Consider the following 24,542-nt stretch of genomic DNA (forward strand, 5'->3'; position numbering starts at 1 on the left):
ATGCATCAGCATAGCTACTGCGACTGCATCTTTCTACATTGGGATGCTATCTGCATGTCTAATTGCGAGGGACTTGCTCGTAGTACTTGCTATGTTCATCCTACAAATTGTTTCTTTTAGACAGAGACGGACAGCCAAGCTCAGCAAAATGACGCCTGTGTGATTCTACGGACTTCATGGATAATGAATGATGCAATTCTGCAATAGCCACGAATCGACCATTGTGGCATCATTTAGCATTATCTCAGTGAACAAGGCAACTACGATAACTTGCAGGTAACTAGGTACAAAAAGAAGAAACAGCAAAAAACAATATGGGAATGAGCCCAGCCCGGCTCGATCGGACAACCTTACGATCTGGAGTCGTACGCGCTACCAATTGCGCCATAGGCCCATTTGTTGAAGAAAGCTTTCCGTAGGTTAATTCATATCGAGCTAACCTAGGATCCGTATAGAGTATGCTCGCTCGTCGATTCTTCTTGGAGTTTGTGTTGAGGAAAGCATGAATGGTTGATAACAAGTGATTACTGTTAGTTCATTATAATATGGAACTACCATAGCGCACTTAATTATATTTGGTGACTAATAAAGCCATGCTAGCTTTGGTTGCCCTGCATTCTTCGCCTCAGTTCTCGTTCACGCTCTCTTGCTCTTTCACTGTCTAGGTCTGGTGGCAGTATGGCAGCGGTTGAGCTCAGGCTTTTGTACTATGTGAGATTTGTGTGCTAATGATGTAAATACACATGCTGTAATTGGCCTTTTTTTTTTTTTTTTTTTTTTTGGTGGTGGTGGTTGTAACGCAGTAAACTCCTCCGTTGGAGGAGTCATTGGATGTGTGGATATATATTCAGTTCCGTAGGATCATGCACAAGTCATGCCACCAACCTTCGGCTACCGGTGATTTCCAGTAAACTGTACCAGTACTAGTGACACGGTACCCCAATACCAAACACGCTAGCTACGGAAGCGCTCTTAATGGGTAGTACCGTGAATTCTCCATGGCTGGTGGCATGCCAAGGCTTTCAAGCTGTAGACCTCAGATCCAGTAGCTTTGATCATGGAGTATATATGAGAGGCTTGGATACCAAGCCAACTGCCATTCATACAGACCATGCTGCTTTGTGCCGAGCGGCTCATGCCCGCCCCGTGCACAGAAGGCATGACATAGTGGCACCGAGACTGTGCCACACATTATGAGAGCGTAACATAGAATGTCACACAAAGACACCGCTAGACTTGCCTGTCTAGCCAATCCAGTGGTGGTTTGATACGTCGATAGAACAGACCCCAGGATCCGAGAACCATTTCTCCAAGCGACAGTGACAGCGAACTTTTGCCTGATCAGCAAAGAAATTCTATTGTACCCTTGCGGAGATATGCAAGAAGTATCCATACGGGAATACCAGACTAGCCGGCACAAATTATCAGCACACATACACACCCACTGTCGTTAAGCGGCAAGAAAGCTTTCGTACTCAGATCGCCAAACAAGTGCGAGGGCATGCAAAGCTTAGATGACGATCCTGCCGCAAGACCAAAGGAAAGAACCGTGCGTGAGATCGGACAATGGCGATATCGGTGCGTCAGTGAAGGAGTAGAAGATGCCTGACGTGTGACCTAGAAAACATGCGCGCCAATTAGTACGCTTAGAGTAAGTGATTAGTTCACCCAATTGCCAGACACCTCTGCAACAAGGTCGGGAAAGAACTCGAACCGATCACAAAAGACGTCCCAAATGATTCCAGAATGCAAAGAGAGTTGAAGGGAGAATCCCGACGACTCCATTCTCAGACAGTCAATGCTGCCCATCCACCAATAGACGTGTAACAGCACAGCGAAACCGAGTGCCTCAGTTCGAGAACCTGCAGGCTCCGATAAAAACCCGCGTGTGTTATCGGATCATCCCAGAAGCACCACTGGGCCGATTACGAGTATCGACAGTTCCACTAGGCCCCGGGCGATTCCTGGTTACACGACCCAGGGACTGATGTCAGACAAGTAGTAGCAGCCTTGTGCCAACCCAGGCCTGTTTTCCAACCCAAAGCGTTGCGTCCTGACCGGTGGGGAATAATTCACGATCTGGCCTGGAATGTGGACTGGTTGGAAGGTCTGGCCGGGCTTCAGACAGAACCTGCGGACTCCGTCGGTTGTAACTGCTGTGAGGGTGTAGTCTCTCCACAGAGCGTCCAGGGTACCTGACAGCGGATAAACCCAACCACATGGCATACCCAATGTAGGAGGTTCATGATGGTGGGCCATTTGGAACAACTAGTCTGAGCCAGTTGTGAACTGTGAGGGGTTATGGTGGCTCCGGGTCTTTCTCTTAATTGTTGTGGCCTGGTCATCGTTGGTTCTCAGCAGATTGCAGTCTGACTGGTTGATTGTTACTAGCCAGAACTCCACCTTCAGAACCACTGTTTCTTTGAGATCGGTGCGTGGATCCATCGACGGGAAACTTCCTCTACTGTTGTGTTATATAAACGGTTCAGCCAATCGGGCCGGCCACCAACACCAGAATGAAAGAAGGATGCCGCTTAATCATCTTTTCTTGATCAGAACAAAACACAGCTTGAACAATGGAAAGCTTCAAATTGTCGATCGTCTGAAGCCATGCCAACAAAAAAAGGCATTTCATTGAATAGTAATACCTCGACCGAGGAAATGCCCGCCATTGTATGAGACATAGGCACGATATGGCGGCTTTTTTCATGGCCTACCCACTGCCTTGTTCGTCATCATCCAAAACCTATAGCTGTAATAAGCCAGTCTGGGAAGCCATGGGATCCTTGTGTCACCATGGCTTGTCGTCTGATTGGATTAGTATATAGGCATCTCATGCTGTCCATGGCAGAATATGTTGAAATCATAGTTTATAACGAGCTGGCATCATAGCTCCGGCATAGAACCCTATCCGTGCTATAACTCGGCACCAATCATTCGCTATGGGCAACTGCGTTTCTTCAAGTTGGGGGAAGTGGGCGTTGTGTGTACAAGATAGCGCGACTTCGGCCCGATCTTGGTCTTCCACAGACTTCAGTGTGAGGTCACTTCTATCCCAGTCGCTACCAGAGCAGCCATCGACCGAGCCGTCATCTCCCGAGCAGGAAACAGCGGAGCAGGCAGTGCTCGAAGAACCCCGAAAGGCATCTCAGAGTCTCGATACTCTGCCTGCAGAGCTATTCGACATGATCGCCAGCTACCTTGACCGGGATGGGCTCTATAGCCTCTATCTCGTCTCCCAAAGGGTGAGCAAACTGGCATACCCGTCCATTCTTGCTTCCTTACATGCCAGGAAACACACCGGGCTCACGCCCATAGAGATCGAAAACATTCACACTTTGGCGATTGACCCCACAATCAATCACCTTCCCAGGTCGTTGCATGTAACCGTGCCCTATATCGGGTACAGTGCTGCACGGAAGGTAAGTTGGGGGCGCCTATCTTACGACCGCAAGGCCCTTCATGAGCTTCCAGAGATGAAAGCATTGAGGCAGGACTTGAATCGGTTAGTCAACTGCAAAGAGTTTCATTTCACACTCGCCAGGGCAGGGTCGACTTTGGAGAACAAGATCATGTACATTGAGGACGCTCTTTATGCAGTCCTTGCTGAAAACACCGTCCCAGTCGAGAAACTCATACTAGACAGCAGGGTTGTTAAGTCGCGGGCGAACGAGAAGTCAATGATGCACCCAAATCTTGCAAGGGTGTGGAGGCGCCTGAAGTCGCTCAAGATTACCGAGTCGCCCTCATTGGATTTTTCGAGAGGTACTGCTCTCTCCCACATCCTTCAACACGCCCCAGAACTTCGAAGCCTTTCCCTCCACAGTCTAGCTGACACCCCTGCACGTCGTTCAACAATATTCAAGTTAGCCAGCTCCGCAAACATACGAACTAACCGACTCGAGAAGCTGAGGCTCTCTTATCTCACAGTTGAGCCGGAAGATTTGATCATGTGGCTGACACGCTTCAATAGTACCCTGAGGATACTGGACCTTCAATCCATTGGCCTGGCGCACGGAAGCTGGGTCAATGTAGTCCAGCACATCCTCGACTCATGTCCTAACTTGCAGAAAGTTGTTGTGGACTACCCCTGGGTTTCTGAATGGAACCGGCGTGCCTGGGATAAATTTGAGTGCTCGGGGCCAGATATTCGAATAAAGCTAGAGCAATTCAAGCAGAGCGCCACTGAAGCCAAAATTTAGCTTGTCAAGGGCGACGTCCCGGCAAGTATCCACTCATTTGTGTACAAAAGTACGATCTCTGTATATGTTTGAGTTTGGAGATGCTGTCTAGTACATAGATTCCTTTTGTTTGTTGTGTGTACATTTCTGTGAACATTCCCATATTTTCGTCGTGTCTATTGCATGTTTGAGGTTCCGATCTATGTGATGTAAGCTGCCCACCCTTTCGGTGTTTGCTTTTCTTTTTGTCAATTTTTGTTTTGTTCTTTCTTTTTTTTCTACCCCTCTCATTCATTGGCCCTTGATTAGATGGTTCCTGACAGACAGGTACCAGATGCCATGGGTCGCCCACCATCCGGATCATCCCATGGTCTATATGACCGGCAGGAGATCGTGCATGGTAGCGAGCCAGGCTACCATCACTTGCTTAGACTATTGCCCTTAGCATAATAATAATTCAAGAATTGTGTTCAACCATCGTGTGTTTCTGTCACTTGACCTGAAGCCTTTGTGACAGGCCGAAAACGGCGAAAAGAGCGTCCGTCCATTCCTATGATATAATCGCCCGACCGCATGATAACCAAACCGCGTAGATCTTGGAGATGCGTGCATCCTTACCCAAGCCAGGGATTGCGCGCGCCTTTCCGAATTCGGCCAGATAGAGTTTTCCGAGCCATGCACTACTTCAACTAGGTCCTCGCGGGTTCCACCGGCAGCACCTCACGAACCCTTCTTCAGAGTCGGGCGGATATGACTAGACCCCTCTGTCTCCAGTAGTGGCCGCTAGTTTGGTTGGTCCTGGCCGTTTTAGTTTTTTTCGTTCCTCGCTTTTGCCTCCAGCGAGATAGTCCGCCTCCTGGAGGTTGTCCGAACTCGAGGCGGATCATACCCGATCGAGGCAAAGAAGGTGTGGGTTTCCATGTGTACGGTTAGTTTAGCTCATTTTGGCATATTTGATTGTGGAGGATAGGGCGGGCGGATCAAGGGATCAGGGAAGATGAATGGATGGAAAGAAGGGAATCGAAGTTGAAGAAAAAGAAGAAGCGCCCACAACGCAGAAAAAACAAAATATCCACCGATCGGATCAGATCACCTATGGAAAGGTCTATAAACGAGATACTTGGAATTAGCGAAGTCATGCTGCCAAGGAACGGGATAATTCCGGAGCACACCGCTTGGGACTAAGGGAAGAAGCGACCGGTGTCTCTGCTGCAGGCGCCTCTGACGACGACGGGGGAGGAAGATGTAGTGTAGTGTTTCAGGCCCAAAGTTGCTTCGCAAGGAGGGAGAAGAGAGAGAGAGAGAGAGAGAGAGAGAGAGAGAGAGAGAGAGAGAGGGGGGAGAGTGGGAAAGTGGGAGTGTGGGTGCGTTACTTGAGTGGTCACGCCTCCACGCCGGTTGCTTGCCGGGGTACTTTGCCTCATACTTTCAGCGCCGGATAGGGCCTGAAAAGATGACAAGAACCATGGCCAGTGTTTCACGTCTGTTAATTCGAAAAAATCACGTTTTTAATTTTTGATTTATTAATTTTTACCCTCTATTTTTTTTGTCCTTCTTACTTACATAGAAGCAAGTGGACAATGAATGTTCTAGGCCAACACGGCAGAACAGAGAGAGGGAGGTAGACTACCCCGTATCTGTCACTACGACAGCGCCGACTAGATAGATAGATAGTAAGTAACCCGTAGTGGCGAGGCGCAGCAGTAGCTACATGCCACAAATAGAACACAAATCGACTATGACGGGAGGAGACGGACTATCTTTCTAGAGACTACGCAATAAGAATGAATGGTTTGATAGTTAAAATGGAAGGACTTGCTGAAATTGAATTCCTTTCCAATGTCCCAAGTCCATCCTTTCGTTTTCATTAGCTTGATTCTTGTTATTGTTGCACTCCAGCGTCACTCTCTTTCTTGGGTCCCGAAAAGAAAAGAGGCCGCCCACTTTTTTCGCTCGTTTGCCCACTTCCAGTCCGCGCTAAACCCCCTTCGGCCACAGCTCGGGCGGCCCTGGCTTCCTGAGGCAGCAGCCACTCCGTCCCCAACTCGTCCGACTGACTTGAACTGGCCTTGACTGGCTTGAAACTCGGCTCTTCTTCCCCTTCCCTTCTCCTCTTTCTCATTCCTCCCTCCCACTACCTAATCACCACCACCACTACCACCACCACTACCACCACCATCACGACATCCTACCCTCTCCCACTTCATCCCACCAACGCTTCATCCTCTCTATCCTCGTCCTATCTTTTTAGATACCTTTCTTCCTTTGGCTGTCGTGATTTTTAACACTCTTTTATTCCCTTCCTCTCCTTCCGACTCGTCACTCTTTCCCGCTCTCTCTCACTCTCGCTCTCCTTCTTAACTCTCAATCTCCTCTACTCGGTAAACGGCTTCAGTCGACCCAGGTGACTGGCCGACTCCTCTGAGAGATTGATTGAAACAAACAGGTAGCCCGACAGGGCTGTTCAACGCCATGTCTGGGCGTCTATCATCCGACCACAACCGTTCCTTCTCGCAGTCCTCGCGACCCCCGTCTCAACAAGTCGATTCAATGCATCATCGTTCCATGTCTGGTCGCTCCTCCAACCCTAATGTCTTCTCCGACGAATACTCTTTAGGACCTATTGATGCCGAACAAGCCACTCTCACCCCTCGAAGCCCCTCCATCTCCTCCAGTGTCTCCTCCAACACCCTTCGTGGTTCGGTACCCCAACAGCAGCAGCCCAAGGCCTACAACACCATCCCTCCGACCGATGCCGAATTAGCTGAGGATCCTTTCGGCGATGAGGCTCGGGTTTCCTTCGATGAAACCCCCCACCGATCGAGTCTTCCTCCGAAGGGGGTGGATCTAGCGAATCGCAACTCCGTCGCGTCCACCGCTCCTTCCATCACCAGTCGCAGCCAAAGTGCCTCCTCACGTTTCTCCATGCCTGTTCGGGCTTTGAGCCCCTACACGGGGGCAACCGGTCCCAGCCATCCGTATGCGATGTACCCGCAGGTCGGCGTTAGTCGCTCTCCTAGTGTGGCCACCACATCGACATTACGACCGGTGGACCGACCGTTAGAGGACACGACTGCCCCTCAGCATCCGTATGCAATGTACCCACAGAACGTGGTGGCAGAGGATGACGGAATTGACAACTCCATGGTACCTCTTGGCTTTCCCGGACACAACGCCCAAGTCTATCAGCGACCACCTAACCGGGCCGATGACGACCTTGGCGACCTAATTGGACCAGATGGTCATACTGAACAACTACCTCCTTACTCTCGCTATCCCGAAAATGCTGTTCCCAAAGTGGAGGGCACCTTTGCGACCGTCAATGATGCTGGCATCATGCAAGACGAAATCCTTCATAATGAGCGTGCTGGACCACCCATGTCGGAGGTTTCCTCAAATACACTAGTGATGGAAAATACAACCAGTGGAGGCGGTAACGTTAACGGTAACGGTAATGGAAACAGAGGCCTCGAAGAACCGCCGGTCACTGGGGTCATGGCATTTGAGGAGAAATTGAAGAGTAAAGGCAAGAAAAAGGCATGTTGTGGCTTACCGGTCTGGACGCTGGTTTTGGTGGGAGTGGTTATGCTTATTGGAGGATGCATTGGTGGTATTATTGGCGGTGTGCTAGGAGCAAGAAAGGCAGCCGAGCAAGACCACGGGGGCCAGCCGAGTCGCCCACATATCGTGACGGTGACGGAGACGCCCAGGATGGACGCGACTCCCGTGACAGCCACGCCCACCAACCTGCTGACGCTTCCTACTGGCCAATACGCTATCCCCGCATCACCTAAGAACCAGTCGAAATTCTGCGTGGCTGATTCGGACTACCGGGTGTCGTGGGGTTGCCTCAATTCGGGCAAGATCCCTATCAATGTTGGAGGAACGGACGAGCAACGCAATATTACATTCGAAGACTCATACGACAGCGCTTATTCTTCGTCACTCACTTATGGTGCGCAGCAGCCCGTCTTCTCTAACCCCACTCAGAACTTGAGTATGATGATGGACTCCAATGATCTCAGCTTTGGCCCAGCTTTGACCTTCATGACGTTCTATGATAAACTGGTCATTGTGCCGCAGGATAGCTTCCCATCGAGCTCATCCTCAAAACGAGACTATGTGACTGAAGATGAAGTCGTGTCGAGTATGCTGAGTCGCAAGCAAACGGCTCAGGCGGGCGACAAGCCGTGGTTCTGTTGGTGGAATAGCACGGTCATGGAGTTCTTTTTGTACATCAACGAGACGACCAAGGAGTATCAGTACAGCAGCACCGCAGTTGTGACTACGACAAGCACTCAGATAGCGCAGGCCACTCAAGGGAGCTCGAACTCCTACTCCAAGAGAGACAGCAGCAGCAGCATCGCCGACTACCCTCGCCGGATTAAGATGGAGGAGAAGCGAGACAACCCTTCGGCCGCCAATCCATACTGCCAGCAGATGCAGGTCCTGGATGACGGCCAAGTCGGCCCAATTTCGCAAGAGACAGTACAAATCAAGGTGGTTCAACCCACGCCGACGACGACCGTGGAGGCCGCCACGGGGACATCGCAGACATATACGGCCAAGGCCGAATATGAGAGCTATTGCTATTGCATATCCCTGACGGACTGATGCGACAGGGCATGAAACCGAAGAACGAAGATGAAACGAGAGCGGCTTTTGTTTTCCAACGTGGCCTCTTACAACCACGGCGTCGGCGTTAGACCAAGGAACGATTTTCTTCTCGACTCACGTGCATACGAATGATTGTCTTGCGAAGACTGCTGGTTTATTTTCTGGGTATGAGATCCGGTACTATTGACAGAGTACGGCGTGCATTCCGTGTATTGAACACCCCTGAAGCTGGGTGGCATTGTCCTTGAGCTATTTTCTGGTTGATTTTGGCTTGCCTATTTGCATTGGCACATTTTCACATTTTTGTCCGACAATAGTTCGGCGGCGTTTTTTGGGTGGGAAACGGTGCCAGGCACTATACACTACGGGCATGACAAGTCATTCGTTTAATTCTATCGAGGCCCGCAACTTCTGGACCTTTCCTTGCTGGCTTTTGTTTTCTATTACCTTGTTATCGGCGGCCATCAATGGGATGGCGTTTGGTATTGTGGCATTTCGACATGTTCTGGCAATATTGTCTGAATTCATTTGCTCTCAGGGGCTGAAGCAGCCAAGATAATAAATTCTGGGTTCAAGAGATGCTTTGTGGTCTCGCGGGCGAGCGTAACGAGTGCGTCTATTCAGTGGAACAGGTAAATCCTAAGAACTGGGGCGATGTTTGGTCGATCCATGAGTTGCAAGGTGGATGACCGGTCGGCAACGTCATGGCGATCGCGACATCGACCTCTGCCTACTATATAGGCGAACAGCCACTGAATGATGTTACCTCATACTATCTTTTTTTCAAACTACTATCAACTATTTATCTAAGATCTATCTATCTATCTGTCTGCTAGATTGTTATATTTTCCATTACAGATATACCATCAATTACCAAGTTTGCTACTACCATAACCTACATCATGAGCGTCTTCCTCCGTAGCCGCCTTTCCCTACGAGCCACACCCTCCTCCATCTCCGCCCGCCAACTAGCACCTCTTCGCAGCGCCTACTACCCCCTGGGACAACGCCTCTACGCTCACAGCTCGTACGGGGGCGAAGGCGACACCGAAGCCCAGCAGCCCGATAACCCGCGGAACCAACCCACGCGAGACATTGAGCACCCAGGTATGCAGCAGTGATGTTATACACCGGTCGCATAGAAGCTGATGATCCAATTTAATCTATTTAGGTCCGCCTGCACCGGACACGGGCTCTGCGAAGAGCAGCAGCAGCAAGGAGCCATCGAACAAGGCCCATCCGACTTTAGCTGATGGGGATGAGTCGCCATATATCGATAAGGATGGGAAGACCTCGGCGGATGCGCCCGAGGATGTGAGACGGCATAATGAGGAGATTGAGAAGAGGGCGGATCGGCCGTCGGAACGGGTTGGTTGAATCTTTCAATTGTTAGTTGCGTTTGTGTATGTGTATGTTTTGTATTTTTATCTGTGATGTGGAATAGATTGTGTGGATGGGGATAAATAGGACTACAATATGTAATCTACGTTGTGAAAGAAAGAGAGAGAGAGGAAGTCCGTGCCCTGTTATGCTCCGGATAGTACAGTAGTAGTAGTACTCCGTAGTCTAGTCTAGACTGGCCACGTTACGACGAACGCGGATCTCCCGCGGCAATAATAATACGACTAACATAACTCACCTCTTTTCTCCTGACGACAACAGTTCCAATCTGTCTGTCACCACTCACCCACACACACACACACACACACACTCGCTACCCTACCTAACTGAATCCATTCTCTTTTTATTTAAGCTGTCAAACACAATGGGCGCCGAAAACAAATACTCGGTCATCCTGCCGACCTACAACGAGCGCAGGAACCTCCCTATCATCGTCTGGCTCTTGGAGCGGACCTTTCGCGAGAAGTACACCTCCCACTTCCTTCCCATCCCCCCCCTCTTCCCCAAGTACAAGACCATACTAACGAAGAAAAACAATAATAGCAACCTAGACTGGGAAATCATCATCGTCGACGACGGCAGCCCCGACGGCACCCTGGACATCGCCAAACAACTCCAAAAGCACTACGGCGCGAACCACATCCTCCTACACCCCCGAGCAGGCAAACTCGGTCTAGGAACAGCCTACATCCACGGCCTCCAATTCACGACCGGCAACTACGTCATCATCATGGATGCCGACTTCAGCCACCACCCGAAATTCATCCCGGAGATGATCCGCATCCAGAAGCTGGGGGACGCAGATATCGTGACGGGCACACGGTACGCGAGCCGCGATGGCATCAAGGGTGGTGTGTACGGCTGGGATTTGTTCCGCAAGTTTACTTCCCGTACGGCGAATCTTATTGCGGATGTGATGTTGATGCCCGGGGTGAGTGATTTGACGGGCAGTTTTCGGTTGTATAAGAAGAGTGTGCTGGAGAAGGTTATTCATAGTACGCAGAGTAAGGGGTATAGTTTTCAGATGGAGATGATGGTCCGCGCGAAGGCCATGGGGTTCAGGGTTGCGGAGTGTCCGATTACGTTTGTGGATCGGTTGTATGGGGAGAGTAAGTTGGGGGGAAGTGAGATTGTGGAGTATTTGAAGGGGGTGGTGACGCTTTGGTTGAAGGTTTGAATGAACTATTATACTATGTATGTAGTTGGGTGGTGTGGGTGGTTTTCTTTTATACCCTCTTTTTTTTTATATTTTATTCTTGCTAGCTTGAGTGCGATGTATAGTATTTACTGGGTTCAATGTGTGTTGGTCTGCTGTCTAGATATCTATATGACTTATAGGTAGTGTTGTATGGATTAGAGTCTGGCCAAATACCCCCTCACTCTCTCCACCAACTCCTCTTGTCCAACATCCTGCACATTATGACTCGCCCCCTCAATCACCGCACTCCCCTCCCCCTCCCATTTCACCTCTCCAGCCCCCTCATCCGTCGCCTTCTGCCACCTCTTCATCAACCCCTCCACATCCAACCCAGGCTTCCTATACTCATCCGCCCCCGAATACAACGCCATAAGCCTCCCTCCCAACAAACCCCTCTCTCCCACAACCCCAAACGTCTCACGGAGCTTCTCATCCCCCAAATCCGCACTAAACAAATCATCCTGGCTCGGACTCTCAGGACTCTCAGGACTCGCCAGACTCAAAAACCTCCACGCATTGACCGGCGTCTCCGCATCCAATCCCACCAAACTCGTCAAATTCAACGGCAAAATCGCCCTCGGATCCTCAACCACAGCAGCCTTCGCCAGCCCAACCAGCTGCTCGTACGCACCTCGCGCCTCGGCCGTAGTGATGGTGATGTGCATTCCCTCGCGGTCCGAAACGGGCGCTTGCATGATTGCGCCGTCGACGGGGGGTCTGGTGAGGTATTGGAGTCCGTTGACGGCGGGGTTGTGTGGAATTGGGTTCGCGGCTGAGAGGTAGTGAAGGACGTCTTGGGAGCCGGTCGAGTGGCCCATTATGACGATTTTGGATTCAGGGCCTTTGAGTTTCCGGATGTAGGTTATGCATTGGGCGAGGTCTTCAATGTCGCGGTCGAGACTGTTCACGCCCCAGCCTTGGTAGGAGGTTGTGAGGAGGACGTTGAAGACGCTCCATGTGTTCTTGTTGTCGGGGGTAGTGGTGGAGAGGGCGGAGGCGAGGGTTGGGACGTAGGGGACTGTGAGGAGGCCGTCGGTTAGACCGCCGATGAAGAGGAGGGCGTTAGTGCTGGGGGTGCTGTTGGGAGGGGTGAATTCGAAGGCGACGAGGCGGGGGGCCTGTGGTGGTTAGTTGTTTCGTTTGGTTGGGTATAGATTTGGAAGGATGGAGGGGATGTACGTAGTGGTGGAGGATGCCGGGGTGAGACATGTTGATGGTTATGGCTGTGTATGTGTTAGAGTGAGGATGTCCGTGTGTGAAAGTAATTGAAGGGTAGTTTCTTGTCAGATAGACGGTAGGTAGAAAGTTGTTAGAGCATTGCTGCTAGCTGCGATGGATTGTGGTTCAAAAGATGCGCAACTACTGCCGGCCCACTGCTTGCATGAGCGGGGTCTTTTAGTGTGAACAGGCTGATACGGACGTCGATGGATAGTAGCCACAGAGAAACGGCATAGATGAGTAAATGCTAGCAGCAAGAGCTATAGTACCTTAAATACAGTACTCTACTTATCAATCCAATACAATTCTACACTCTTAAAAGATCAATCTTATAATCTAACTGAATGATGCTGGTATCGCACTAGTGGGGCGTAATGCGTATTTACAGGTACCGCCAAGCCCACTTGCCCGGAACAGGAAAACAGCATAGCTCCATCCATCATTCTTCATTTCAGTTATCTTTCTTTTTCTTGGACTTCCCCCGCTAATCCATGCTTCAGTCTCTCAATCGCAAAGTTATAATCCGTCTACAGCATGCCTGATAGCTAGCGCAGCGATTGCCCGCCAGCAGCCAACAAATCTACCCGCCCACCGCAGCTCATGCGCAATGCGACGAACATCTATTCTGACCCTCTAGGAAATCGCACTTAGTACTCCGCAATTTGCTCAATTCACAATGCCTCGTCCCCGCAGATCCAATCGCGCCTCTGGCGCCAGGACAAAATACGTCCATGACCCTTTCGAAGCCGCCGGTCTTAGCGACGAAGGAGAGGGTCCCTCCACTTCCGAAACCCCGCAGCGCAAAAAGGGCAAGGGAAAGGCGAAACAAGCTGTCGCGGATGAGGGCTCCTCGGACGAAGACTTTGCCATGAATGACGCCAATGGAGATGACGACGACGATGATGATGAATATAATGACAATGACGTGGAAATGGTCCTTGAGAACGAAGATGAAGATGCAGAGGAAGACGACGATGCGTCGGCCTCAGAAGTTGACCAGGGCAGTCGTCGTCAGCGGAAGAAGCCTGCTGCTGCCGCGACGCCAAAGCCCAGCAGCAGTGTTAAGAAACGCCGTCCGGATGGGAGTCTTGCTGTGCCCGGGGAGGAGACGCATTCGCGCGGTTCGTGGAACCCCCTTGAGCACGTTGGAAAGGCGGTTCATCTGCGCGTTACATTTGGCACGGATGAGAGGGATATACTTTCTATTATAAGTGCGCGGGATCGCTGGTATAAGGGGGTTGATTCTACGTTTCCGACGCGCGAGACTTTGAACGAGTCGCATGATTTGCCGGATTATGGATACGGGAATTCATTTGGCTTGGAGGCTGAGGATATGAAACGGGAAAGCTCCCGTGCATGGGACTGGTACTATAGTAGGGATGTGGGTGCACCGTTTAGGAAGAGGCAGCGCATTCGGAAGCTCAAGGAGAATGACGCTCGCTCGGTCTACTTTCCTCGTTCCCGAGGACCACATACCGTGCTCGCTGGCCCGGTTGATAACCAGAAGGTGTTTTCCCTCGCGCAGAATGATGTGCTTGATTTCGGCGAGGCATGGGATGATGATGCTTCTACAGCGCAGAAACAGGGGAAGCAAGCCAAGACAAAGCAGTCTGAGCGAAAGAAAAAGAAGCGAGAGGGTTGGCTCATTAATTTAGGGAACAAAGTCCAGTGTTTGGCCTGGGTGCCAAATCAAACTGGCCTCACGCAGTATCTATCCGTCGTGGCCCCAATCCTACCGGACCAAAAGGAGCAGTATCCAGATCCGTACAAAGACCAGGCGGCTCCAGCATTCAGACCCTCAGCGCCCTATCCGTCTGCCCTGCAGCTTTGGGAGTTCAAGGCTGAAGAAGCCGCGTCACTAACCAAGACAACCGATATGACCTCCAAGCCGCGATTACGCCTCGCGCTGTGTACCGACTGGGGCGATCTGAGGCGAATGGCCTGGTGCCCAATGCCTCGAGACCCGCGGAATGAAGACGACAAAGACGCGCAGAAGAACGTCGGCCTACTGGCAGGCATATGGGGAGACGGCTGGGTGAGGGTCATCGACGTCAAACTGAGTCGTGACCCTAACCAGACCGAATACTGTACGTCCACCTACCAAAGCAAAACCCAAGGCACAAACTGACTGTTCAGACAAACTGCAATCCCCCGTCTTCGAAGCAAAACCACATTCGACCGTATGCACCTCTGTAACATGGCTCTCTCCCAGCGACGTCGCCGTAGGCTGTGCCAACGGATTCGTCGCCATCTGGAGCATCGTCTCATCGCCATCCTCCCCCTCCAATCCCATCCCCTACTTCTACCAGCAACTCCACTCGACGTGGATCCTCAACCTCGCCTCCGCCTACCCAACCCATCCCTATCTCATCAGCACCACCTCCATGGACGGCGAAAGCCGACTCACCTCCATCATCGACCCCCAAAAAGACAGCGTCAGCGCGAACCGCATGCGTGTAGGCACTGCTCACCTCACCTACTCCCCACTGCTGCACTCCTTCGTCTCGGGCGACGAAAACGACTTCCTGCGCCTTCTCGCCATCCGCCGCTTCTTCACCTCCACCGCCGTGGCTCGTCTCCCGAGCATGGTCTCCGCCCTCGGACCCTGCAGCTTCTGGCACCCAAGCCTCCTCGTCGGCTGCACCGGCGGCACCGTGCAAGCCACGAATCCCCTCCGACGAATGATGCACGCCAAGGAGAAACAATGGCAACAGACCTGGTTCCAGCATGAGTGGGCGCGTGGCTCAGGCTCAGGCACAGGCACTAGTCGGTTTCACGACGGCTACCGCGCCGAACACACCAGCTTGCTGCGTAATCTGGTCGGTGACCCGAGACTGATCAATGGCACGGCGGTGATTACGATCTTTGATGAAGAAACCCACGTCACTGCGCTCTCGTGGAACCCGAATCGCGTGTGCGCCGGGTGGGCTGCGGCGGGGATGGGATGTGGCCTGGTTCGGGTTGAGGATTTGGCGTTGTCTTGATTTAGGAATTGGAATGGCCTGATTGTAAAGACGAAGAATACATTGGTCATAATCGAAGAACCAAAAGAATAACTGTTCGACCGCTAAATGTATTACGTAGACTCTTATGTCTGAGGAGTATCATACATGCATGCAGGGTCCGTCGATCAGCAGCATCTTCATGCCTGCCTGAGGCTCGTAGGGCAGCATGCGCCTCAGTAAATACTGATACTACTCTCTTGAGGCATGAATAATATGACGTTCAAATGCAAGACCAGGCACATATACCTAAGGTATATGTATGTTATGCCGTGGAGAATGCCAATACTGTTAGATAGCATAAGATGATGAACCCCTACCACACGAAATCACCGAACTCATTGAACAAAACCATCAGGACTACTACTGATCGGTCTATCTAACAAAGACACATATATTACAGCGACCCGTATAGTGCAATCACAATACTTCTAGCTACTTACTATACACTCTCCATATTTCCCAGCTTGGACCATAACTAAGTGCCTAATTCGATAGGCACATAATAACCACCAAACTGATATCGGCTACAGCCAATCTAGCGAGCAATTGCAGATGATGACGTCTCGTCTCACCTAAGTTCATATTGTGTCATGTCATGACATGAATCTCAAACGTTAAATCTTATCTTCTCGTTGAATAAGTGTGCGTACGTATCACTATTCAATTTCTCTCCTGGAGATTGCTTACTTTCCGGAATCTTCTGGATGGGTTGCGTCATCTCGGTCATGTTTGATATTACTATAGTTCAATAGTTCCTGGAGGAGGGGGGGTTCATGTACAGGAATGGATGGCGCAATCTTTCACTGTCTTTTTTTTCTGTACTCTGCGGTGCGAGTCATATGAAGGGATATTTGGGAAACATAGGTATAGCGTAAGCTTGGGATATGGGGATTTTCTGACTAGATGGATATGCTTTCTTAGCGTAGATTTCTCTGGTTGTGTTAGGGTTATCCCAGTAGGTGTGGGAAGAAGAAAGTTAGTATCTGGTTTGGATTAGTCCCTGATGGTGTGATACTACTATTGTTTACCTTTTGGGTTAGTCAGGGCATATGTGCTTTACTTTCTCTGGCTGTGAAGTATTTCTGGGGTTCTTGACCAGATTTCCATTCTACTGATATGTTACTTACCTTTGGAACTCACTAAAATGGCTGCTTTTTCTCATATAGTATCTAGAAGAAGCAATCATACGATCTACAAACATATACCTATACTACCTACGACGGAGTAAATCCCTCAAGGCATATCGGAGTATATCTACTTGCAACGCCGCGGCCGGAGATATTATTACGCGGCCCACTGTGCATGAGATAACCGCTGGCCACGAACCAACATCATGTCCCCATGGCTGTGGCTTTTTTAGCCGCTAAGTCGGTCACACCGCAGCCAGATGCGTTGAGCTGTCCCTTGGGATCGGCACGGGGGACCGTGGGCGCTTGCATGGTCGATCACCGAACCTCGAGAGGGTGCGTGCTAAATAAAGGGATTTTATTGGGCTGAGGAGTGAGCTACTAAGATAGGATATACTTAGTAACGCCTGAATGGCTGGAACCCATGGCGCGAGTGAGTTTGGATGGATAGCTGTAGATATGGATAGAATCCATGAACAAAATCTCGAATCCCACTGCAAAATACTACCATAGCAGTAGCAGCACTTACCTATACAGGTAAACAGACAACGGTTCGACGCGTAACACACCAGATATCACTGTGTCCGTCGTAGAGTGCATGCTTCTCCCCTATGCATCCGGAGGTGCCGTAGGAGATGCAGGCAACTTCGAAACCTGAGTTGGCATCTAGATCTGAGGGAATACGGGGAAGGAGATCCCGAGGACCCTGCCTGAGCTGGGCTGTGATGCGCTGTGATGTGATGTGATATGATATGCCCATGGCAAAATGCTGATCCTGCTTTATTAGCTATCCCTGTTGCGGTGCCATGCCTAAAAGGGAGTAAAGATGAGGGAGGAAAAGGGATAACGAGTCTTTAGCGTTTGGTGGGTTGTCAGTCGTTGGTGGTGTGATGGAATTCATCCCCTACTGACTTGACTCAGTGCCATTGCCGATACTGTTATTCTGTACCACCACAAACTGTGTTTCTGCTGTCGAGATAAGGTGTAAACGGGGGATAAGTGGCGCTCACACCGCCGCCATGTTAATGCTCCGGTAAGCTCTGCTGGAGGTTAGAAATTCAGAGCATGACGTAGACGTGATGGAGATCTACGGTCCAGACTTTAGACATTGTGTGATCCAAGCAGGATGTAGTAAGTACGTAGTAACAAGGGCAATGAGACAGTCTGAGATGAACCTGGACTGGGCTGTGAGGGGATCAGCGAGGAAGTAGATTAGAGAAAAGTGGATCCCTTCCCAGCCACTTTGGATTTGACAGCAGAGGAGGGCCCGGTCAGGTCACGGGATTTCCAGCTTTAATTAGCACGTTTAGTGCCATTTTCTTATTTTTGGCGCGACATTTAGTAGATTTAGTTAGAAAATAAAAGTAGTTGTTTCTATTCATTATCTTCATCCATTGGCCATCTAAATCATGCTGCCTGTCCAAGATATAATTGGCACAAAAGAAATCAATTAACGCACAGGGTCTTTGCCGCTGGGAAAACGGCGATCCGTTGTTTCTAGTGCCCTTCTGCCCACCAGAAACCAACGTGGCTGGCAGAAACAGACTCCATCCATCCCATCCCAGCCTCCTTTGACAGTATCATGATGCGCCAGCCTGCACCTTTTATTTTTTTTCTCCCCGACGATGGGGCTTCGTGCCGTGTATGATGGCATATACATCTGCCGCACCCGTGTAGATCTTGCTTGCTTGTCACTGATTTTTTTAATTTATTTTTTCTAGGCGCCAATTTTTGTTGTGTTCACAGCCTGGTTGGTCGGTGTGTGTGTGTGCTGTGTTGCTGGTGAATCCAAATCATAAATTGAGCCCTTGTCTCGTCGGTTGTTGCTGTTGCTCCAGTTTCAAATCACTCGGTCTAACCAAAAGACTCTTATACTAAGCATTCTAATCTTCTCATAATCCTTGTTTCGTTTGTTAGACTATCTAGTTTGCTTCTCTGCCTCTGTGTTATATCTGTCCTGGTCTTCCCTTACATTCAGCATCTACAGACCTTTCCATATTGCACCGGCAGCACCATGCATACCGCTGCTCTCTTCCTTGCCCTCTCCCTCTCCGCCCATGCGGTGCCTGTCCTCAACGCTCGTGGAAATGACACTGTCGAGCGTAGAGAAGAAGGCCCTTACAAAGTCGTGAATGTTGCGGGTCCTACTACTCCCGTTGTCGAGACCATCACTGCGACCAACCCTCCGGCACCGCCTACCACTATCACTGTCACTGAGTACCCTTCGTCCACACCAGCTTCTGTGCCTGGCGCTTCTCCCTCACCTTGGAATGCCGGGCCTAACGTGGGTGGTGCTCCGCTGGGTCGCCGCGACACCAACAGCAGCGCAAGCGCACTGAGCCGACGTGCGATGTTTGAGGAAGATGCCCCTACCAACAGCACCCTGAGCCGGCGTATTACCATGAAGGATGTTGATGCTACCAACAACACTGCGAGCCGACGTGCGATGTTCGAGGAGAATGCCCCTACCAACAACACTGCAAGCCGACGTGGCATCCTTGACGATGCTAGCAACAGCACCTTGAGCCGACGTGCGATGTTTGAGGAGAGTGCCCCTACCAACAACACTGCGAGCCGACGTGGAATCCTTGACGACGCCACCAACAGCACTCTGAGCCGCCGTACGATGTTCGAGGAGGATGCTCCTACCAACAGCACCCTGCGCCGACGTGCTATGTTCGAGGAGGATGCCCCTACCAACAGCACCGAAAAGTATGTGATTGCCGCTCGCAGCAACACCACTTCCGAAGTTCTGGCTCGTAGCCTGAATGAGACCGCCGTGCAGACTCGGCAGCTCAAGGATGCCCTTGTTTCCGAGCACCACAATGCCAGCGATATCAGTGGCAAGTTCGGGATTATGGCCCGGGATACTCAGAAGCCCGAGAACGCCACTGATATTGGCAGCAAGGTTGCAGTTCACGCCCGGAACGATACAGTTTTGCAGGCCCGGGCATTCAATGACACACCCTCTGACACCGCCGTCATGTCTTCCAGGCCCCACGCCAGGGGCCTGAACTACACAGACTCTCAGGCGTAGAGTCATCTTCAGGGGTTATTTGTGACGCTTACCCAGGTGCCTGCCATATCGTTCTGGAGGTTGATGAATTGGATGCGAACGACTGGTATGAAACACGTTTCATGAATTTGATGGATAATGAGAAAGTGGTTCTTTAACGATTTCGGTTTTTTGCATCGTCACGACAAAATCATGACTGCTCATGGTGGGGGTGGGGTTATGGTCATGATAGCATGCATCTGTAGGGGCGTTTTGATTTTTCTTTTTTTCCCGCTTCCTTTCATTGCTTTTTTCTTTATATTTTTTCTTATGGTTCTCTGGCGGTTTTATGCTCTCTTGTGGGAAAGGTTTTTGTTGATTTGATAAGAGGTAGCGATTGCTTTCGTTGCGATTTCGGGTTCATACTAGGTCTAGATTGTGGTTGGGTTATTTTAGGTATAGGATAGATTGCTATAAAAAATTGGAATGACTGGATGATATATGAAGAAGCACTTGATTTAACTACTAGAAGACAGCAAATGGACTGAATAAACCGGCCGCTGTTTGTGATGGCAAGCAGTGTTCAGAGACACATGAACGGATTACATCATATCGTTGTATTACGTTAAGTTATTTTACTAAGTACTTTGTTTATTAGGGCTTATTGTTTTTTTCACATTTTTATTGTTTTGATTTCTTCATCCTTTTCCCCTTGTGTTTGATATTCTAGTCTAGATGTACTGAATGGAACAGATTTAACTGACGTAGTTTTTACTCGGCAGTGAGGTCAAAATCTACTAGGTTATAGCTGCATCATGGGCCGTGTCTATATATCTATTCATTGCCCTCTTTGGATGGAAAGGCAAAGGAGAGATAAAAGCGGACACTTTTGCCGTAGGTACATGATTTTACATCATGAGCTTCAGACGGATGACTATGCTATCTCAAAGTCAGGCATTACATCTATTCAACCGCGCCAGCCTTAACGAGCAATTCTGCTATTCTAGGCCGGTCCATCGATCGGGCAAACTTCAAAGCTGTGCCTGTGATACCATCTTGCTCACACTGCTGATTCAGGTCTATCCTTCCTGAATCCAGTAACAGCTTGACCATGGCCTCGTCATTCCGCATGACCGCCACAACTAGTGGTGTTATGCTTCCCGAGAACGATGGGTTCGTCTCTACCGCCTCCATATCAAGCAGTAGCTTCACCATGTTATATCTTTTTTTGTACACTGCCATTGCGAGCGCGTTGTATCCAAAGTAGCACCCGTTCATATCGATGCCTTTAGTATGAACGAGCATTTCGACCATCTCGTCGCTTGAGAAGAGCAATGCGAAGATCAAGGGTGTGCTTTTGTCGCAGTCTTCGCGGACATCAGCTTTGCCACTATTAAGCAAGCATCGCACGCTTGCTACATGATTTGATTCTATGGCGTAGAAGAAAGGTGTCTGACCAAAGCTGTCCTTCATATCCCAGTCTAGTTTCCCACAGTCAAGCAGGAGATTAAGGACCTCGACATTACAACAGGCTGCAGCGACGTGGGAAATCCTTCGTTCCGCATTATAGTCCCAAGCGTCTTCGATCTCCTCGTTTTGAAGGATTCTCTTAACAACCGAAGTCAGGCCGAATTTGGCGGCCACCCACAATGTATTGCGGGTTTCATCCCCCCCGGCCCCGGGATCAGCCCTGCACCAAGAGGCAAAGACATCGGATTTTGGATTACAGATTCTGGTGAGGATTGGCTCCAGGTTCTGGTCATCTTCCAGTGCTGCAGCCTGTATATGGGAAGACCACCCGTCAGCAGAATATTTGGAGAAGTCTTGATTTATGTCAATCGAAGTTAGATTTTCAGCTGAATTGGTCTGATGAGCCCGTGGCATAAACTTGTCGATATATGTGATGCAGCTGATTGCAAGGACGCCTTGTGCCTCCTTTGGATCAATTGGGCCACGTTCGCTGCAGCGACCAAAGCCATTTTTCTGCGCCAGGAATTCTCGTGCTGTTTGGTGTAGGAAGAACACCTTCTTGTTATTCACTATTAAAAGTAAACCACACCAGCTTCGCAACGAGGCCTGAAAGTCTTCGTCCGATTCTAGATCCAGCTCATCTGAGTCAAGGTCTAGATTGACAGCAATGTTCATCTCCGTCAACGTCAAGGGGCGGGATGCAGCCAGCATAATGCAAAAGGCCTTTCGCGCCATGTCCATGTCCTCAGATTTACTAAGGATCTTGCAATATGAATCGTTGACGTCCTTGGGGAGCTTATCGATGAAAACCCTGTCAATCCCTTTTTTGACTTTTTGAAAGCTATGTGTTTCGAAGTATTCAAAAACAAGATGGACCCAAAGGTATGTCCGGTGCTCCATTCGAAGTAGTCGCTCTTCCAGGTAGCTCTGGATGGGGGCAGAGAGACGCTTCTTTCGAGCCAGGCGCTCAACACGATGTTTGATGACGATGTTCACTTCTTGGCCGATCTTGTCGGATTCATTTTCGCCCGGTATGTGAATATGGGGAGAATGATGAATGAGCTCTTGGAATTCCGATATGATATTTTCGTACGGTCGGCTGGTCAGGAAGAACCTAGCCCTGGTTCCACCATCGTTTTGAATGGACTTAATGTTGCCTGTCAGGTCAACTAACTCGGAATCCTTGCATTCATCTAGCGCATCCAATACAAAGATGGTTTGTCCCATAGCAGGGTCCTTGATGACCCGGGAAAAGATATCCCAGAGCTTAGTAACCACGTTGACGGTTTCCTGCCCGTTGTCATTGATTACGTTCATTGCAAGCTTGATCAAGTCAGGCTTGTTCGTAAAGATCTGATGCAGCAATGCGCAGATAGCTTGTTTCTGTGTATTCTGGTCTCCATCCTTGAAAAAAAAGTAGCATATCGTGGCGGATGGATTGCACTGGGGCAACACATTGTCGATGAGATGCTTGGCAAGAACAGATTTGCCACAACCAGGATCTGCTGAAACGATCAAAAGCCCACTATCATCGTCCAGCCACTGGTTAAAATGGGGCTGTTCTAGAAACCATTCGCAGGTGCCCTCGAGTCGATCATCAACTCGGCTCTTGTACAATTCATAGGAAGAGTCCTCCTCATTTCTGGCCAGGCGGAAAAGCTGCCTACATCTTTGTTCCTTGACCGACAATGCTTCCTCATGCATCTGGCGTTGGAGGTTGAGAGCCTCGATATCCACTTCAAGGTGCCGTTGTGCCAATGGAAGAAGCTTTTGCATTGACTCAAAGTTGTGGCGAGTACTTTGTTCCACTTCGTTTAGATGCCGTCGGGATACCTCGGTGCTAATGGTGGCAGCATCTTGCTGGACCAACTTTTCCAGATCTTTGATCGAGGAAACCATGCCGTTCCAATCTTCCGGTTGGAAGATATCACCAGCGAAGTTTCGCTGCCAGCTGCGATGGAAGCGCAGAACACTCTTGACCTCAAAGTGCAGGATTTCCTGGTACAACTTGACAATGTTGGCATTGAATTGTTCTTTCAGCTCCGTATGATCCGAGCTCGGGCTGGAAGTTGACCACAAAATCCGCTCCAGTTCGACATGATAGCGAATGCGACCGGTGACATACGTGAATCCACTCTTGTTGGCCTGTGCCGCACTCTGGGGGTTCGTCAGCAATGGCAGGACAATGCAGACCCCTGCCCATGCCAACGACGCTTCTGGCGATGCCTTGACCGCTTCTCCAATGAAGTCTTTCACGGACAAAATCCAGCTTGCAGCTTGGGCCAAGCCTTCCTGAACACCCGTCCTTTGGATTTCTGCCTGATGAAGCCCGTGATTGATGATGATGTCCAAGTCTTGTTGGCGGTTGGTTCCATTCTTGCAAGAATTATCATCTTTCCTTGTTAGTATTCAATACCCAGGAAAAGTAGATGAAACTCACTAATCTCCTGTCTTTGTTTTGCCAATAATTCTTCATATTTTTCAACCAAGCCTGGATCGAGATTCTTATACGCCTGGTCCCAGAGCGATTCATCACGGGCCGGTGTTTCCTTGCTGAGAGAAGCATCGGTTGACTTCACAGGCCGATCTTGTTGAGCTGGCCGAGGACCAACTGCCCCGTTTGCAACCGCCGTGTTTGCTGATTGAACATGTTTTTCGTGCGTTGGCTTCTTTCCAAGCAACCTTTTCAATCCCAAACAACCCATCTTGCCCGTGCGTGTTTCGGGGGTGTTGACGGGGGGAAGAATCTGTCATGTCAAGTCCGATTCTCTCGTCTGCGGCTGAACACGCAGCAGCTGAAAGATACGGCCTAAAGATACGGCCTAAAGACATGGCCTAAAGGCACGGTCTAAGCACCTAGTGAAAGGCGTGATAGGCGTGATTGCTTTTGCTGCTCCATCCCCGAATCCGCTACTGAGGGCAGGGATGTACAACCAGTGGTTTCCAATACATTTTTGGACGATCAATCTTCCTTTCCATTAACCAAACCTCTCCACTTGCGGAGAAGATGCCCAACAACTTGATCGACGGAGTAGACTTCATCCGTACTGAGGGCATACAATTAGTCGTTGACGCCAGTTAAACCCGACGTAAATTCATGTGTTCGTAAAGACTGGGTATACGGACTGTTCTAAATCGAGGCTCGATCAAATAGATAATCGAGCTTCGCATACGGAATTTATGCCTAGAGATGGAAGTCAACAGGCGCTATGGTTTCCCTACGCAAGGACGAACTGATGGCAATCCTCTGCGCCAGTGGAAACTGCAATGCTTGTTCAATACCACAATGTCTCATAGCACACTACATCCAGTTGACTAGCGGGCTTGAAC

General features: G+C 50.0%; 9 protein-coding genes and 1 non-coding gene across 10 annotated transcripts; 6 read left to right on the forward strand and 4 right to left on the reverse strand.

Moving 5' to 3' along the window:
* Positions 1 to 321: 321 nt before the first annotated feature.
* BO87DRAFT_t29 lies at positions 322 to 394 on the reverse strand. Its single transcript has one exon. It is a non-coding gene; the product is annotated as a tRNA-Trp (tRNA).
* Positions 395 to 932: 538 nt separating this feature from the next.
* On the reverse strand, positions 933 to 1,735 carry BO87DRAFT_74676 (uncharacterized protein). The gene is made up of 2 exons (XM_025629530.1): positions 1,476 to 1,735; positions 933 to 1,407 (listed from the first exon to the last, which is right to left on the reverse strand). Exons 1-2 carry the CDS (start codon positions 1,501 to 1,503, stop codon positions 1,037 to 1,039), a joined length of 399 nt encoding a protein of 132 aa, XP_025484440.1. The 5' UTR covers positions 1,504 to 1,735; the 3' UTR covers positions 933 to 1,036.
* Positions 1,736 to 2,600: 865 nt separating this feature from the next.
* BO87DRAFT_74628 (uncharacterized protein) lies at positions 2,601 to 4,245 on the forward strand. The gene has a single exon (XM_025629529.1). The coding sequence runs from the start codon at positions 2,943 to 2,945 to the stop codon at positions 4,200 to 4,202; it is 1,260 nt and encodes a 419-aa protein (XP_025484441.1). The 5' UTR covers positions 2,601 to 2,942; the 3' UTR covers positions 4,203 to 4,245.
* Positions 4,246 to 6,478: 2,233 nt separating this feature from the next.
* On the forward strand, positions 6,479 to 8,982 carry BO87DRAFT_74714 (uncharacterized protein). The gene has a single exon (XM_025629531.1). It carries the CDS (start codon positions 6,654 to 6,656, stop codon positions 8,793 to 8,795), a length of 2,142 nt encoding a protein of 713 aa, XP_025484442.1. The 5' UTR covers positions 6,479 to 6,653; the 3' UTR covers positions 8,796 to 8,982.
* Positions 8,983 to 9,700: 718 nt separating this feature from the next.
* On the forward strand, positions 9,701 to 10,175 carry BO87DRAFT_392649 (uncharacterized protein; the record flags this gene model as incomplete). Its single annotated transcript, XM_025625020.1, has 2 exons — positions 9,701 to 9,905; positions 9,970 to 10,175. 2 exons carry the CDS (start codon positions 9,701 to 9,703, stop codon positions 10,173 to 10,175), a joined length of 411 nt encoding a protein of 136 aa, XP_025484443.1.
* Positions 10,176 to 10,432: 257 nt separating this feature from the next.
* On the forward strand, positions 10,433 to 11,500 carry BO87DRAFT_402951 (dolichyl-phosphate beta-D-mannosyltransferase). The gene is made up of 2 exons (XM_025625724.1): positions 10,433 to 10,664; positions 10,743 to 11,500. The coding sequence occupies exons 1-2, from the start codon at positions 10,564 to 10,566 to the stop codon at positions 11,374 to 11,376; spliced, it is 735 nt and encodes a 244-aa protein (XP_025484444.1). The 5' UTR covers positions 10,433 to 10,563; the 3' UTR covers positions 11,377 to 11,500.
* On the reverse strand, positions 11,493 to 12,861 carry BO87DRAFT_411947 (uncharacterized protein; the record flags this gene model as incomplete). Its single annotated transcript, XM_025626476.1, has 3 exons — positions 12,577 to 12,861; positions 11,580 to 12,515; positions 11,493 to 11,522 (listed from the first exon to the last, which is right to left on the reverse strand). The coding sequence occupies exons 1-3, from the start codon at positions 12,604 to 12,606 to the stop codon at positions 11,493 to 11,495; spliced, it is 996 nt and encodes a 331-aa protein (XP_025484445.1). The 5' UTR covers positions 12,607 to 12,861.
* Positions 12,862 to 13,109: 248 nt separating this feature from the next.
* Positions 13,110 to 15,599, forward strand: BO87DRAFT_454830 (transcription factor TFIIIC subunit TFC6; the record flags this gene model as incomplete). Its single annotated transcript, XM_025628594.1, has 2 exons — positions 13,110 to 14,702; positions 14,752 to 15,599. The coding sequence occupies exons 1-2, from the start codon at positions 13,292 to 13,294 to the stop codon at positions 15,597 to 15,599; spliced, it is 2,259 nt and encodes a 752-aa protein (XP_025484446.1). The 5' UTR covers positions 13,110 to 13,291.
* A 3,162-nt stretch (positions 15,600 to 18,761) lies between these two features.
* Positions 18,762 to 19,784, forward strand: BO87DRAFT_297617 (uncharacterized protein; the record flags this gene model as incomplete). The annotated part of the gene is made up of 2 exons (XM_025619026.1): positions 18,762 to 19,099; positions 19,184 to 19,784. 2 exons carry the CDS (start codon positions 18,762 to 18,764, stop codon positions 19,782 to 19,784), a joined length of 939 nt encoding a protein of 312 aa, XP_025484447.1.
* Positions 19,785 to 20,705: 921 nt separating this feature from the next.
* BO87DRAFT_454832 (ankyrin repeat protein) lies at positions 20,706 to 23,917 on the reverse strand (the record flags this gene model as incomplete). The annotated part of the gene is made up of 2 exons (XM_025628595.1): positions 20,706 to 23,605; positions 23,653 to 23,917. The coding sequence occupies 2 exons, from the start codon at positions 23,915 to 23,917 to the stop codon at positions 20,706 to 20,708; spliced, it is 3,165 nt and encodes a 1,054-aa protein (XP_025484448.1).
* Positions 23,918 to 24,542: the final 625 nt, after the last annotated feature.

This window comes from Aspergillus neoniger (genome assembly GCF_003184625.1).
Source record: "Aspergillus neoniger CBS 115656 unplaced genomic scaffold BO87scaffold_2, whole genome shotgun sequence".
NCBI classification, from domain to species: Eukaryota; Fungi; Ascomycota; class Eurotiomycetes; order Eurotiales; family Aspergillaceae; genus Aspergillus; species Aspergillus neoniger.